We start from the raw sequence: 13,780 nt of genomic DNA, 5'->3' as shown, positions 1-13,780 counted from the left end.
AAATAACAAAGTTTATACTCACCTTTCCGGCGTCTTCTCTCTGAATGCCAGCAGCGCTGAAGGACCTTCGGTGACGTCACAGTCATGTGACCGCAGGCCCTTCACCGCTCTGTCTCGCGATATGCCGGCAGCCGGGAACCAGACAGGAAGCAGCGCTGCAGCCACGCCGGGGCCTCGGGGGTGAGTATAGCTTTATTTGTTTTAATTTTTACGGTTCACACTGTATAAATCCATGCTGGTTGCTGTTTGCATGGATTTATACAGTGTGACCTAGTTGTCAAGCACTTTCCAAGTGATGCTATCGCCTGGAAAGCTCTTGTCAATCTGCATGCGGAAACGCATGTGAATCCGCATGTATTCTGCAGGAAAAACGCATGCACAATCTGCATGCGTTTTTTTTCTGCCAGGGAGATGCAGAAATGCTGCAGAAATTTTCTGCTTCATTTCTGCATCGTGGGCACATAGCCTAAAAGTTGACCAGTGATTTCTTATTTTTCCAACAAAATTTGCAAAACCATTTTTTTAGGGACCACATCACATTTGAAGTCACTTTGAGGGGTCTTTATGACAGAAAATACCCAAAAGTGACATCATTCTAAAAAATGCACCCCTCAAGGTGCTCAAAACCACATTCAGGAACTTTATTAACCCTTCAGATGCTTCACAGGAACTAATCAAATGTGGAAGAAAAAAAATGAACATTTATATTTTTTCACAAAAATTTTACTTTAGACTCCAATGTTTTTTATTTTCGCAGGGGTAACAGGAAAAATTGGACCCCAAAATTTGTTGTGCAATTCCTCCTGAGCACACCAATATCCCATATGTGGGGGAAAACTACTGTTTGGGCGCTCGGAAGAGAAGGAGCGCCATTTGACTTTTTGAATGTCAAATTTGATTAGCGGACGCCATGTTGCATTTGGAGAGCCCCTGATGTGCCTAAACAGTGGAAACCCACCACAAGTGACCCCATTTTGGAAACTAGACCCCCCCCCTATCTAGATGTGTGGTGAGCACCCTGAATCCCCAAATGCTTTACAGAAGTTTATAACATGGAGCCATGAAAATAAAAAAAAAAATCAAACTTTTTCCACAAAAATAATCTTTTAGCCCCAAATTTTTTTATTTTCACAACGGTAAGAGGAGAAAATGGACTCCAAAAACTGTTGTGCAATTTCTCCTGAGTGCACCAATACCCCATATGTGGGGAAAATACAGTGTTTGGGTGCACGGCAGAGTTCAGAAGGGAAGGAGCACTGTGTGACTTTTTGAACGCAAAATTGGCTGGAATTAACAGCAGACGCCATGTTGTGTTTGGAGAGCCCCTGATGCGCCTAAACAGTGGAAACCCACCACAAGTGACACTATTTTGGAAACTACACCCCTCAAGGATTTTATCAAGAGGTATAGTGAACATTTTGATCCCAGAGGTACGGCACAGAATTTGATAACATTAGGTCATCATATTGAATAAGTTGTCATTAATCTTGAGTGCAAGTGCTCGCTACTTGAGTTTGCATCGGGTACTCGGGTATGCACCATGTATCGCGGGTGCTCGAGTGATATGCTCGAGTCCCCGCCCGCATGTTTCACAGTTATTAGACACCCAAAAAAAAACATGCGGAGATCGCTCGTGCATGGCAGGCAATCCATATTTTGGCAGACAGTCATGTGACGGGTTGTTTTTTGCGGGATGAGTTGACGTTTTTATTTGTGACATTTTTTGATCACTTTCTATTCCGATTTTTGGGAGGCAGAATAAACAAAAACCAACAATTCAGGAATAGTTTTTTTTGGGGGTGTTTTTTATGCCGTTCCGCGTGTGGTAAAATTTATAAGATTTATTCTTTGGGTCAGTACGTTTACAGTGGTACCACATTAAGGCTATGTGCCCACCATGCAGAAATGTTCTGGATTTTTTCCTGAGCGTTTCTGCATCTCCCTGGCAGAAAAAATGCATGCGGATTGCGCGTGCGGTTTGTGCGTGCGGATTGTGCGTGCATTTTCCTGCCAGGGACATGCGGATGTGACGCGTTCTTCACATGCATTTCCGCATGCGGGTTGACAAGCGATTTTAGCATCACTTGGAAAGTGCTTGACACCTCAGTCACACTATATAAATCCATGCAACTGGCAACCGGCATATATAGTGTGACCAAGTAATAGTTAAAAGAAAAGAATAAGAATGGTAAAAAATAAATCTATACTTACCTTCTGATGGCCCCCTACTGTCTTGCTTCGCTCCGTCCTGGCCGCCGGCAGATCGCGGTACACTGAAGGACCTGCCGTCACATGACTATGACGTCAGCGCAGGTCCTTCAGTCCACCGTGATCTGCCAGCAAGCGAAGACCAGCACACCGGAGGCCATCAGAAGGTAAGTATATTTATTTTATTCTTTTTTCACAGGTTCTATGGTAGGGGGGAGGTCTGGAGGAGAGTCTCCTGTCCTCCACACCCGAGTACCATCCGCACATTGAAACGCATGGATTCTGCATGTACAGATGCAGTGATGCGGATTCCATGCGTTCCAATGCAAGTCAATGGCGGCGAAAACGCAGCGCTGCTGCAAAATAATTGGTAGTGCTGCGTTTTTTTCCGCAATGATAATCCGCAGCGGAAATGCTTAAAAAACGCATCGTGGGCACACAGCCTTATATTGTTTTTCTATGTTTTGGTGCTTTTACACAATAAAAGCTATTTTATAGAAAAAAAAATTTTTTTTGCATCGCTTTATTCTGAGAGGTATAACTTTTATTTTTCAGCTGATGGAGCTGTATGGCGGCTTGTTTTTTGCGGGACGAGATGATGTTTTCAGCGGTACCATTTTTATTTACATTCGTCTTTTTGATCGCGTTTTATTAAATTTTTTGTTTGGTATGATAAAGCATTGTTTTTTATATTTATTTTTTACCGTGTTCACTGAAGGGGTTAAACTAGTGGGACAGTTTTATAGGTCGTTCCAAATATGTGTACTTTGTTTATTTTTCATTATTTATTCAAGGTTACATTATATTTTTATTTTTTGGGGATTTTTTTTTTGCCACTTTGACAGTTTTCCTACTTTTACATTTTGTCCCACTCTGGGACTTTCACTTTTTTTACTCTGATCGCCTGTATAGCACAGGAATGGAGCACCATCCCTATGCTATATACAGGCTGTCAGCGCTGCAGAGACAGAAGATACTTTGATCGTGCACTGCGCATGACCAAAGTATCTTCCTGCTGTCTGGTGACCCGGATGTTGTCATGACGACATCGGGTCATCATGACAACCACGTGACCCGGCCTCAGACAGCGCGGTACGCCGGGGAAGAGGTGAGTACCTGCGCTTACCTCCGGAATGCTGCGATCGACTTCGATTGCAGCATTTCGGGGGTTAATGTGCTGGAAGCGCAACAGGACTGCTCCCAGCACATTGTCACAGCTGACACCCGGCGGCGATCGCCCCGTACTGCTTGTGTGCGGGCGAAATCGCCAAGGCGTACTAATACGTACCAGGCTCTTAAGTCCCAGGGCGCAGATATGTGTTAGTACTCTGTAAGCACTGTAAAGTCCATCAGAACGAACACGGCCTTTCTGGCGTAATGGGTAAACAAAATAAAATGAATACAACTGCCCATAGGCCTGCGGGGGTCTGCCCGCTCAGGGTCAGTGTAGCAACACACAAGCGTGTCTCTGGAGCGAGCGTCTCTGGAGCGAGCGTCTCTGGAGCTAGCCTCTCCAGACACCCTGAACACTGAATGCCTCAGCAGGCCGTCTATTTAAACCCCAGACCGCACCCTGAGGTGGAGATATGGAGAACAACCTAACACCCACTCTATGGTTCTAAGAAACCCAGCCCTTAACATGGCTGATTAACCCCTCTCAACACTTAGTGTGCTGGAGCAAAACTTCTGGGTTTCGAATCACTGAAGTGAATATCCTCAGTAAGAGTCCTCCCCTCCAGCACTCTGCCAGTGACTTGGTCACAGTTTGTACATTCTAGGACACTCCTTCTTCAGGTGCACCCCTTTGAAATAGCTAGGAGTCCTAGTACACAGACACCACCATGTAGAAGGCAACCCTTATGTATTAGCTTTAAGAACTGAATGGTGGGCATGTCGGCATTCACAGGTAAGTGTATGTAAAGTGCCCCTCACTTCATCTCTATGTGCTATTGCTTCATGGTTTACGAGTTGGACAGTGGTAGGACAGGCACCGGGGGCCAAATACCCCATATGTGCTGCCAAAAGATGTCATACATGACATGCAGGTGATTATAAAAAGTCTGCACACCCCTGTTTAAAATTACAGGTTTCTGTCATGTACAAAAATCAGACAAAGAACAATAATTTCCGAACCTTTTCCACCTCTAATGTTGGCCATAATCCATACAATTCAATTGGAAAATAAACTGAAATCTTTTCAGGTGGAAATAGAAAAATCAAAAACTGAAATAATATGGATTGCATAAATCTGCCCCCCCCTTCCATTAATACCCTGGTGCAGTGCCACGTGCATATCTGGCAGCGTTCAGTCTTTTGGGGTCCATCAGCACGGCATATCTAGACGTGACTATCTTTGCCCGCTCTTCCTTGCATCCGCTCCACAGCTCAGATCGTTGGGACTTCTGTGTACAGCGCCCTCTTCAGGTCGTCACAGATTCTCTATAGGGTGTAGGTCTGGGATCTGGCTCGGCCATTCCAAATCTTTAATCTTCTGATTAAGCCATTATTTTGCTGATTTGGAGGTCGCTTTGGGGCATTATGTGCTGAATGGTGAAATTCCTTTTTGTCCTCATAATTTTAGCAGAGGCCAGAAAATTTTGTTGCGAAATTGAATGAAATTTAAAACTTTTTCAGTTTCAAAATTCCCCCAACCCCACAGGATAGACATATGAAAGATACGGGAGATTGTTGTCACATGCAATAGATAACCAGTACTTACCAGAAATTGCTGCAGCTCCTTTAGTGTTGCTGTCAGCTTCTTGGAAGCCTGCAGCACCAATTTTTTTTCTTGTCTTTGTCTATTTTTGAGAGATGTCCAGTTCTAGGTAATGTCACTTCTTGATGACTTCTTCACAGTGTTTTGCAGAATAGAGCATGTCACTTTTTTCAACGTTTTTCACCCATTGGAAGTAATTGGTAATGAAAAAACACCTAGTGTGAACATAGCGATTAGGTTTTGCTGCATTTTTAGTGAAAATAAGCAAGTACAACAGTTTGTGAAACACATTTATTTTTGTGATTTTACCATCCTGTCGTGGTCACTGAGATGGTAGTTTGTATTAGGAGAGTTTAATTAAATTAGTAATGTGTAAACATTAGCTGAGCTAAATGTGAGATTTGAACAATACCTGTAGCCCAGGGAGGTGTGAAATTGAACAATGCCCTGAGCAACTGAATGGCAGACCATAGTGTGAACGTAAATAGTGTCATACAAACTCGATGCACTGCCAGTGTCTTAGTTAAACTATTCCTGAGCAATTCACACCCACCTCCACCCCCCTAATGTTACATTTGTTATTCTGGTGAATATTGTTTCACATATGTCTTGCATTGATGACCTGTGTTCATGCTTCTGTGGTGGAAGCAGAGCTGAACTTTGGGAACCTGCGTTTTTGATGCAGCTTCTTTCCTGCCAAAAGATCAAAGTTTGCTGCAGAAAAAAACGCTGAAAAAATGCAATGTGTGAGCATAGCCTTAAAATTTTTTGTACCTTTCTACTGACTGATACATTTCTACAATGAGATCCTTTTGCTGTGTTTTCAGCTGTTTATGGACCCCCTTTCTCTGGGGTTAATCAGAATTGCTGTAAATTATAAGAGGGTGTTTACACTTATGCAACCACATTATTTTAGTTTTGTTATTTTTATTTTCTACCTCCAAAATGATTTACTTTGTTTCTCAATGGAGTTGTGCAGGTTATGGAAAAAGTGCTGAAATTCATCTTGGTATGAGTTTTCTACATGAAACACCTGGCATTTTACCAGTGGTGTGTAGACCAGGACATGGAGGTATATATAGATGTGGTACAGTGAGGACATGATATTCAGGATTCCCCTTTATAAAAGACATTGTGATAAGGGAGGGGATCTCCACAATGGATCAAACCTACCTTTTTTTTTTTTTTTTCTTTTTTTTTTACATCAAGCAGAGGAGGAGATTTCCAGGATTTTGGGTGTCTCCTTCCCCAGCAGAGTCCTCGAGGACACAGTCTATGGTGTTTGAGCTATGTGTTGTGCACTGGAGCTTACCGTCACATCCTGAATATATATTGGCAGGATGAATAGCAGCTGTAGTTATGGGGGTGCTAGTTTATGAAATGAGGGGCTGTCGCATACTTATCCTTGTGGTTGCATCCTCACATTTAGAGGCTGAGGCCAAAGTAGAGAAATTGGAACCTCTGCGTATTCTGTCTCCACTTCTTCCAGCTGCTGAACCCCTTTGTCAGCGCCCTGCAACTTCTGGTCCCTCTATCCCCATTCGTTCTACCGCTTACAACCCCTCTGTATGTCTCATGCTCCCCGCTCCTGAGCCTTTTGCTTCCTCACCTGCTTCAGAGCCTTTTGTTCCCACCACTGCTTCCAGATAAGTGACCCTTCTGCATGCCCCCTCAGTGTCCCACAGGCTCTCCACTCCTAAGCCTTTTCCGTCCTTTTAAACTTTGGGCTCCTGACCCCTCGGCCGGCGCCCGTGCTTCATCCATGCTTTCTGCTATTGAACCCTCTATCCCCACCCCTACTGCCAATTTATGACCTCTCTGTGCCCCTCTGAGAACTTGTTTCAGCCCTGCTTCCAACTTACTCGCCCCCTGTGCTGAGCCCACCCCAGCATCCTTTTCTGACCTTTCACAAGTGGTGACCCACTGAGCATTATCTAACTTTTCTGTGATGGCAATGTTAGCATTTTTCCAGTCCAGACATTGAGTGTTTTCTGTTTCTTTTGTGCAGCTGTGACCTGCCTGCGGTGGACCACAGGTGAAACATCTTAAAGGCCTATAGGAAGAATACTTCAGTATCTGCTGGACTAAAGAAATCAAAAAGTCCTTACAAAGCAATTTTGCAGAAAGCTCTCAGAAGCAGATGATATCCATGTATATAATTATCACTTTACCAGCCAGGAACTTGGCCAACTCCATAGTAATCCAGAAATAAGATCTCACGTTAGAAAGACTGAAGCAGCAGAGTAACGATTGAAAAAAACTCACCATTCGGGCAGAGACCCCACACACGGGACCCTAACAAGAGTGAACTGCGCCCCCCTCAAATAACAAAACCAGAGGAATGGAGAAAATGGAAATGCCTGATCCTTCCAAGTCAAGGTCTCTACGTGTGGGATCAGAGGGTGATGGGCGCAGTAATCGTGGAGACGTAACTCTTGAGTGTTTGGAACCAGGGGTTACCGATAGTGTCAGTACAAGCAAGTCTGGTCAATGCCGTGAAATGGCATATGCTCACTGTTCATTCAAGAGAGAAGTGAAGCCTAGATCCCCGCCAGACGATGAGCAAGTGTGTAATCCAGTCCCATCCCCGCCAGACGATGAGCAAGTATGTAATCCAGTCCCAAAGAGAACTGGCAGCAGGGTAGACCGAAAGAAAACACTTGGCAGAACTGATAAACTATGTGGAAAAAGAGTTAGCAAAAGTAGAAGCTGTGACAATAGGAACGAGCCAACTCCCTTCTCCCCCCGAAGATCTTTAAGGAGTGATAGGAGTCGGGAAGTCGCATTTAGTCCTTCAGAACCTTATGACCGGCTCACCGCCTCACCAGCCCCAGATGGAGCATGTGCTAAACACAAGGACACAGCAATGCAGGACATTAGACCGTCCAAGAAGGGTGCAGAAAATACAGCTGGGAACACTGCAATATGTGAGAAAAAATCTCATTGTGGCCCAAAAAAATCACTTATCACTTATCCCGGAAAGAGACGGTGTACCTGTGATTCCACAAATGATCAAACGAGTGGGTCCCTAACTAGATCTGTGGATCCATGGGCAGAGCCCTGCACCTTCCATGCCAGTGGTAGTGGACCCCAGCCAGGTTGTAAGAAGACAAGTGTAGGCAAGGGGCCCAGGTTCTGCACTGTGCATGGCACGGCTAGAGGTCCATGTGGCTCAGATCTGCATAACACTAGGAGACAATGCAAGAAATCACATATGTTACGACGAATCAGGGTTAAAAGCTGTACAGACAAGGCTTTAAAACGGAAAGGTTTGCTTCAAAAGGTTTCATGGAAGCTCAAAGAGTGCAACAGATGTAGGAAAAAAATGACTATCGCAGTGATCAAAACCAGACATCTGGACTCGGCAGAGGGCTGGAGGTGGAATGTGAGGTCATGCAGCGGTGGACAGAGTAAGACATGTACTCAATGTAAGAAGACCATCCTAAACAGAAGCCTAGCCTCAGGAAAGAAAGCTTACTCCTGCCCCGAGTGTGGGAAACGCTTCCTGCAGCCGGCACTGCTCGACCTTCATCAGAAGAGTCACACAGAAGAGAAGCTCTTCGTCTGTCCGTTGTGTGGGAAGCGCTTTGTCCAGCATTCGCTGCTGCTGTTACATCAGAAAGCCCATAAAGTCAATAAACCATATCAGTGTATGGACTGCGGGAACTTATTCTTCAGTAAATCATTATTTGCTGAGCATCTTCGGAGCCATAAAGAAGAGAAGCCATTTCGATGCTCGGATTGTGGGAAATGTTTTGCCGACAACACCACACTTGTTATACACCAGAGAATCCACACAGGGGAGAAACCATTCAGCTGCCAGAAATGTGGCAGGTGCTTCACCCAACCCTCAACCCTGGTGGCCCACCAGCGAATCCACAGTGGAGAAAAGCCCTACGAATGTCATGTGTGTGGGAAACGCTTCAGAGATCGCTCCTCCGCAGCCAGTCATCAGAGAATCCATAATGGGGAGAAGCCGTTCAAGTGTCAGGAGTGTGGAAGGAGTTTTACTCAAAGCTCCAACCTGCGCAGACATGAACGTCTTCACACCGGACAGAAACCATTCATCTGTACCAAATGTGGAAAAGCCTTCAACGAGTCTGCCAAGCTAAAATCCCACGCCAACGTCCACCTGAAGAAGGAGAGAAGACCAGCCCCGAAGACTAAGTAACGCCTCCGAAACGGACTGTCAGGAGTGTGGAAAGAGTTTTACTCAAAGCTCCAACCTGCGCAGACATGAACGTCTTCACACCGGACAGAAACCATTCATCTGTACCAAATGTGGAAAAGCCTTCAACGAGTCCGCGAATCTAAAATCCCACGCCAACGTCCACCTGAAGAAGGAGAGAAGACCAGCCCCGAAGACCAAGTAATGCCTCCGAAACGGACTAGTGGATCTGCTGGATGGCATATGAATGTACTTATTCTTCTGGTGTCTCTGTCAGCACTCTAGAACGCGGTGACTGTAAACCCACCACATATGTCAGCACTCTAGAGCGCAGTGACCGTTAAACCCACCACATATGTCAGCACTCTAGAGCGCAGTCACCGTAAACCCACCACATATGTCAGCACTCTAGAGCGCAGTGACCGTAAACCCACCACATATGTCAGCACGCTAGAGCGCAATTACGATAAACCCACCACATATATCGGCACGCTAGAGAGCAGTGACTGTAAACCCACCAGATATATCGGCACACTAGAGCACAGTGATGGTAAACCCACCACATATGTCGGCACACTAGAGCGCAGTGATGGTAAACCCACCACATATGTCGGCACACTAGAGCGCAGTGATGGTAAACCCACCACATATGTCAGCACGCTAGAGAGCAGTGACGGTAAACCCCACCAGATATGTCGGCATAGTGACAGTAAACCCACCAGATATGTCGGCACACTAGAGCGCAGTGATGCTAAACCTACCACATATGTCGGCACGCTAGAGAGCAGTGACTGTAAACCCACCACATATGTCGGCACACTAGAGCGCAGTGACGGTAAACCCCACCAGATATGTCGGCATAGTGACAGTGAACCCACCAGATATGTCGGCACACTAGAGCACAGTGATGGTAAACCCACCACATATGTCGGCACACTAGAGCGCAGTGATGGTAAACCCACCACATATGTCAGCACGCTAGAGAGCAGTGACGGTAAACCCCACCAGATATGTCGGCATAGTGACAGTAAACCCACCAGATATGTCGGCACACTAGAGCGCAGTGATGCTAAACCTACCACATATTTCGGCACGCTAGAGAGCAGTGACTGTAAACCCACCACATATGTCGGCACACTAGAGCGCAGTGACGGTAAACCCTACCAGATATGTCGGCATAGTGACAGTGAACCCACCAGATATGTCGGCACACTAGAGCGCAGTGACGGTAAACCCACCACATATGTCGGCACGCGAGAGCGCAGTGACGGTAAACCCCACCAGATATGTCGGCATAGTGACAGTAAACCCACCAGATATGTCGGCACACTAGAGCGCAGTGATGGTAAACCCACCACATATGTCGGCACGCTAGAGAGCAGTGACTGTAAACCCACCACATATGTCGGCACACTAGAGCGCAGTGACTGTAAACCCACCACATATGTCAGCACGCTAGAGCGCAGTGACGGTAAACCCCACCAGATATGTCGGCATAGTGACCGTGAACCCACCAGATATGTCGGCACACTAGAGCGCAGTGATGGTAAACCCACCACATATGTCGGCATAGTGACAGTGAACCCACCACATATGTCGGCACACTAGAGCGCAGTGACGGTAAACCCACCACATATGTCGGCACACGAGAGCGCAGTGACGGTAAACCCACCACATATGTCGGCACACTAGAGCGCAGTGACGGTAAACCCCACCAGATATGTCGGCATAGTGACAGTGAACCCACCACATATGTCGGCACGCTAGAGCGCAGTGACTGTAAACCCACCACATATGTCGGCACACTAGAGCGCAGTGACTGTAAACCCCACCAGATATGTCGGCATAGTGACAGTGAACCCACCACGCTAGAGCGCAGTGACGGTAAACCCACCACATATGTCGGCACGCTAGAACGCAGTGACGGTAAACCCACCCCATATGTCGGCACACGAGAGCGCAGTGACTGAACCTACCACATATGTCAGCACTCTAGAGCGCAGTGACCATTTCTCACTATTTTTTTGTTTTGCATTTTAAGGTGCTTTAACCTCCATCCCCTAAAATGGCGGCTATAGATTGAAAAAAAAATTGGATGCAAGTCAAATATCTGTCACACATAGCACAGGCCAATGTAGACCATACATAGGCCAGACGGGTACATAGGCCAGACAGGTACCTTTCATACAGAGCGCAGCCTTATATAGACCGTACATAGGCCAGACAGGTACCTTTCATACAGAGCGCAGCCTTATATAGACCGTACATAGGCCAGACAGGTACCTTTCATACAGAGCGCAGCCTTATATAGACCGTACATAGGCCAGACAGGTACCTTTCTTACACAGTGCATCCCTATATTGAGCATACGTAGGACAGATTTGTACCTTTTTACACACAGTGCATCCCTATATTGAGCATACGTAGGACAGATTTGTACCTTTTACACACAGTGCATCTCTATATTGAGCATACGTAGGACAGAGTTGTACCTTTTACACACAGTGCATCCCTATATTGAGCATACGTAGGACAGATTTGTACCTTTTACACACAGTGCATCCCTATATTGAGCATACGTAGGACAGATTTGTACCTTTTACACACTGTGCATCCCTATATTGAGCATACGTAGGACAGATTTGTACCTTTTACACACAGCGCAGCCGTATATCCATCATACAAGGCGTCAGTTAATTCATTCAAGCAGAGGTTTCACAAATCAATAGGGGAAAGAGGGAACCAAAAACATAATCCTATATTATGCCACACAGTATGAACCTACAGACGTTAGTAAATCTATATCAAAGATGGCAAATGTCATAGAAATATTTAAATCCATAAGACAGCTACAGAAGTAAACTCCATTTAAAGTAGACCTTTACAAGGAGCATATAGGGAAGAGGGAAAATTACTTATAGCAAGAGAGAGAGCAACTAATTAAAAGAGAGGAAATACAGAGAGCTAACACCTCATCCCCTTTGAAGCCAGGACTCCCTGTTGTGAACAGGTAATTAAACCAGGATTCAAAAGGATCTTGCTGAGGATGTTCCAGCCTTTGTGTTTCCATTGTCCAGATATGAATATTGGGGTTTTATATCAATCCAATATTTATGGGACATAGATTTCCGGCGTTGTAGCAAGAGATTGAATGAAGTGCTTTCACTCATCGATGTGGGGACACTAGAACTCCTCCAACTTAATATAGGTCTTATAGATGATGCGAACCAGATCATATTTGCTCTCTATGTAAAGGTAAAATCACAATGGAAAATATAACGTCAATATCTAATGCCTGGGACCTTTAGCGGCAAAGATATCTTGTAAATTTAGGGATCTCCTCAAATCCTGAAGCGCTGAGAACATCCCTCAAACAGCCTCCACATGAGGTCAAGGGGAGGTGTGGACTTGTCCTAGAGCTAATAAAAAGCAGCATCTGGGTTTGGGCCTTTTGTCATTCTGGGAACACCCAGTTCGCTGTGTGTCCATTTTCCAATTCAGGAGTGCTTCCCTCCGCTAAGCTCTGAGCCATTTCTGTGATCAGGTTTAGTAAGTTTCTTTCGTTGTCCCTTTTATTTTTTTGTAACTAATTATATATATCATATTGTTTTGTTCCCATCCTGTATCCTCTTATACATTTTTATAAACACTGCCTATCTTTCTGGATTAAATATACAATTTAATAGCTCTGTTCCTGTTGCTCTGTAAACCGCACAATCAAGCCATACGCTACCTGTAATGGGCGTCCAATTGGCCTGTGGCAGCTAATGGTTCTTTTTCTTATTGTGGAGCTGGCAGTGAGTGTACCAAGGTGTGTGTATGTGTGCCTTCCCTCAGCATACGAGGAGATGGCCTTCATTGCCTCATCAGGGAGCATACGGGGAGATGGACATTATTGTCTCATCAGTCAGCGTACAGGGAGATGCCCGTCATTACTTTAGCACTCAGCGTATAGGGAGATAACTGTCATTACCTCATCAGTCCGCGTATGAGGACATGGTCGTCATTACCTCATCAGTCAATGTACAGGGAAATTGTTGACATTACCTTATTAGTGTACGAAGCAGGTACTCACCCTCCATGGGTCTAGTGCTGGCTCTTTGCTGATGCCCTTGTTTTTGTATCTTGGCTGCGAACCACTGAGCTCAGTCTACCATAGCAGATTCAATCAGTACATGAATACATCACCAGAACCTCTATCGGTACATGAATACATCACCAGAGCCACAATCAGTACATGAATACATCACCAAAAACACCATCAGTGCATGAATACTGCACCGGAACTACCATCAGTACCAAAATATAGCACCAGCACTACCATCAGCACATGAAAACATCACCAGACCCTTCATCAGTACAGGAATACATCACCAAAGCCACCATCAGTACATATATACGTCATCAGAACCACTATCAGTACGTGAATACAGAACCATAATCAGTACATGAATAAAAAATTGCCATCAGTACATAAATACATAATCAAAACCATCATTAGGACATGGATACATCACCTGAATCACCATCAATACTTACTGTTAATACGTCACCAAACCCACCAATAGTACATGAATACAGCACCAAAACTACCATCGGTACATGAATACAGAACCATCATTACTACATGAGTACAACACCAAATCTACCATCAGTACATGAATACATCACCAGAACTAATATCAACA

The 13,780-nt window shown here is 45.1% G+C and overlaps 1 protein-coding gene across 5 annotated transcripts in view; it reads left to right on the top strand.

The window, feature by feature from the left end:
- The window catches only part of LOC141175898 (uncharacterized), a 68,119-nt gene extending 55,344 nt beyond the window's left edge, over nucleotides 1–12,775 (top strand). For all 5 annotated transcript variants that reach the window (XM_073659889.1, XM_073659885.1, XM_073659886.1 and 2 more), the window contains exon 2: nucleotides 6,933–12,775. In XM_073659889.1, the coding sequence (XP_073515990.1) occupies nucleotides 7,266–9,095 (1,830 nt within the window). In that variant the 5' untranslated portion in view covers nucleotides 6,933–7,265 and the 3' untranslated portion in view covers nucleotides 9,096–12,775. The remainder of the gene's footprint in view (nucleotides 1–6,932) is intronic.
- The last annotated feature ends 1,005 nt before the right edge of the window (nucleotides 12,776–13,780 follow it).

The sequence above is a fragment of the Phyllobates terribilis genome, unplaced genomic scaffold (assembly GCF_046119375.1).
Source record: "Phyllobates terribilis strain yellow unplaced genomic scaffold, ASM4611937v1 Scaffold_14__1_contigs__length_39327217, whole genome shotgun sequence".
Lineage (NCBI taxonomy): Eukaryota > Metazoa > Chordata > Amphibia > Anura > Dendrobatidae > Phyllobates > Phyllobates terribilis.
This window is presented reverse-complemented; position numbering and strand designations above follow the sequence as displayed.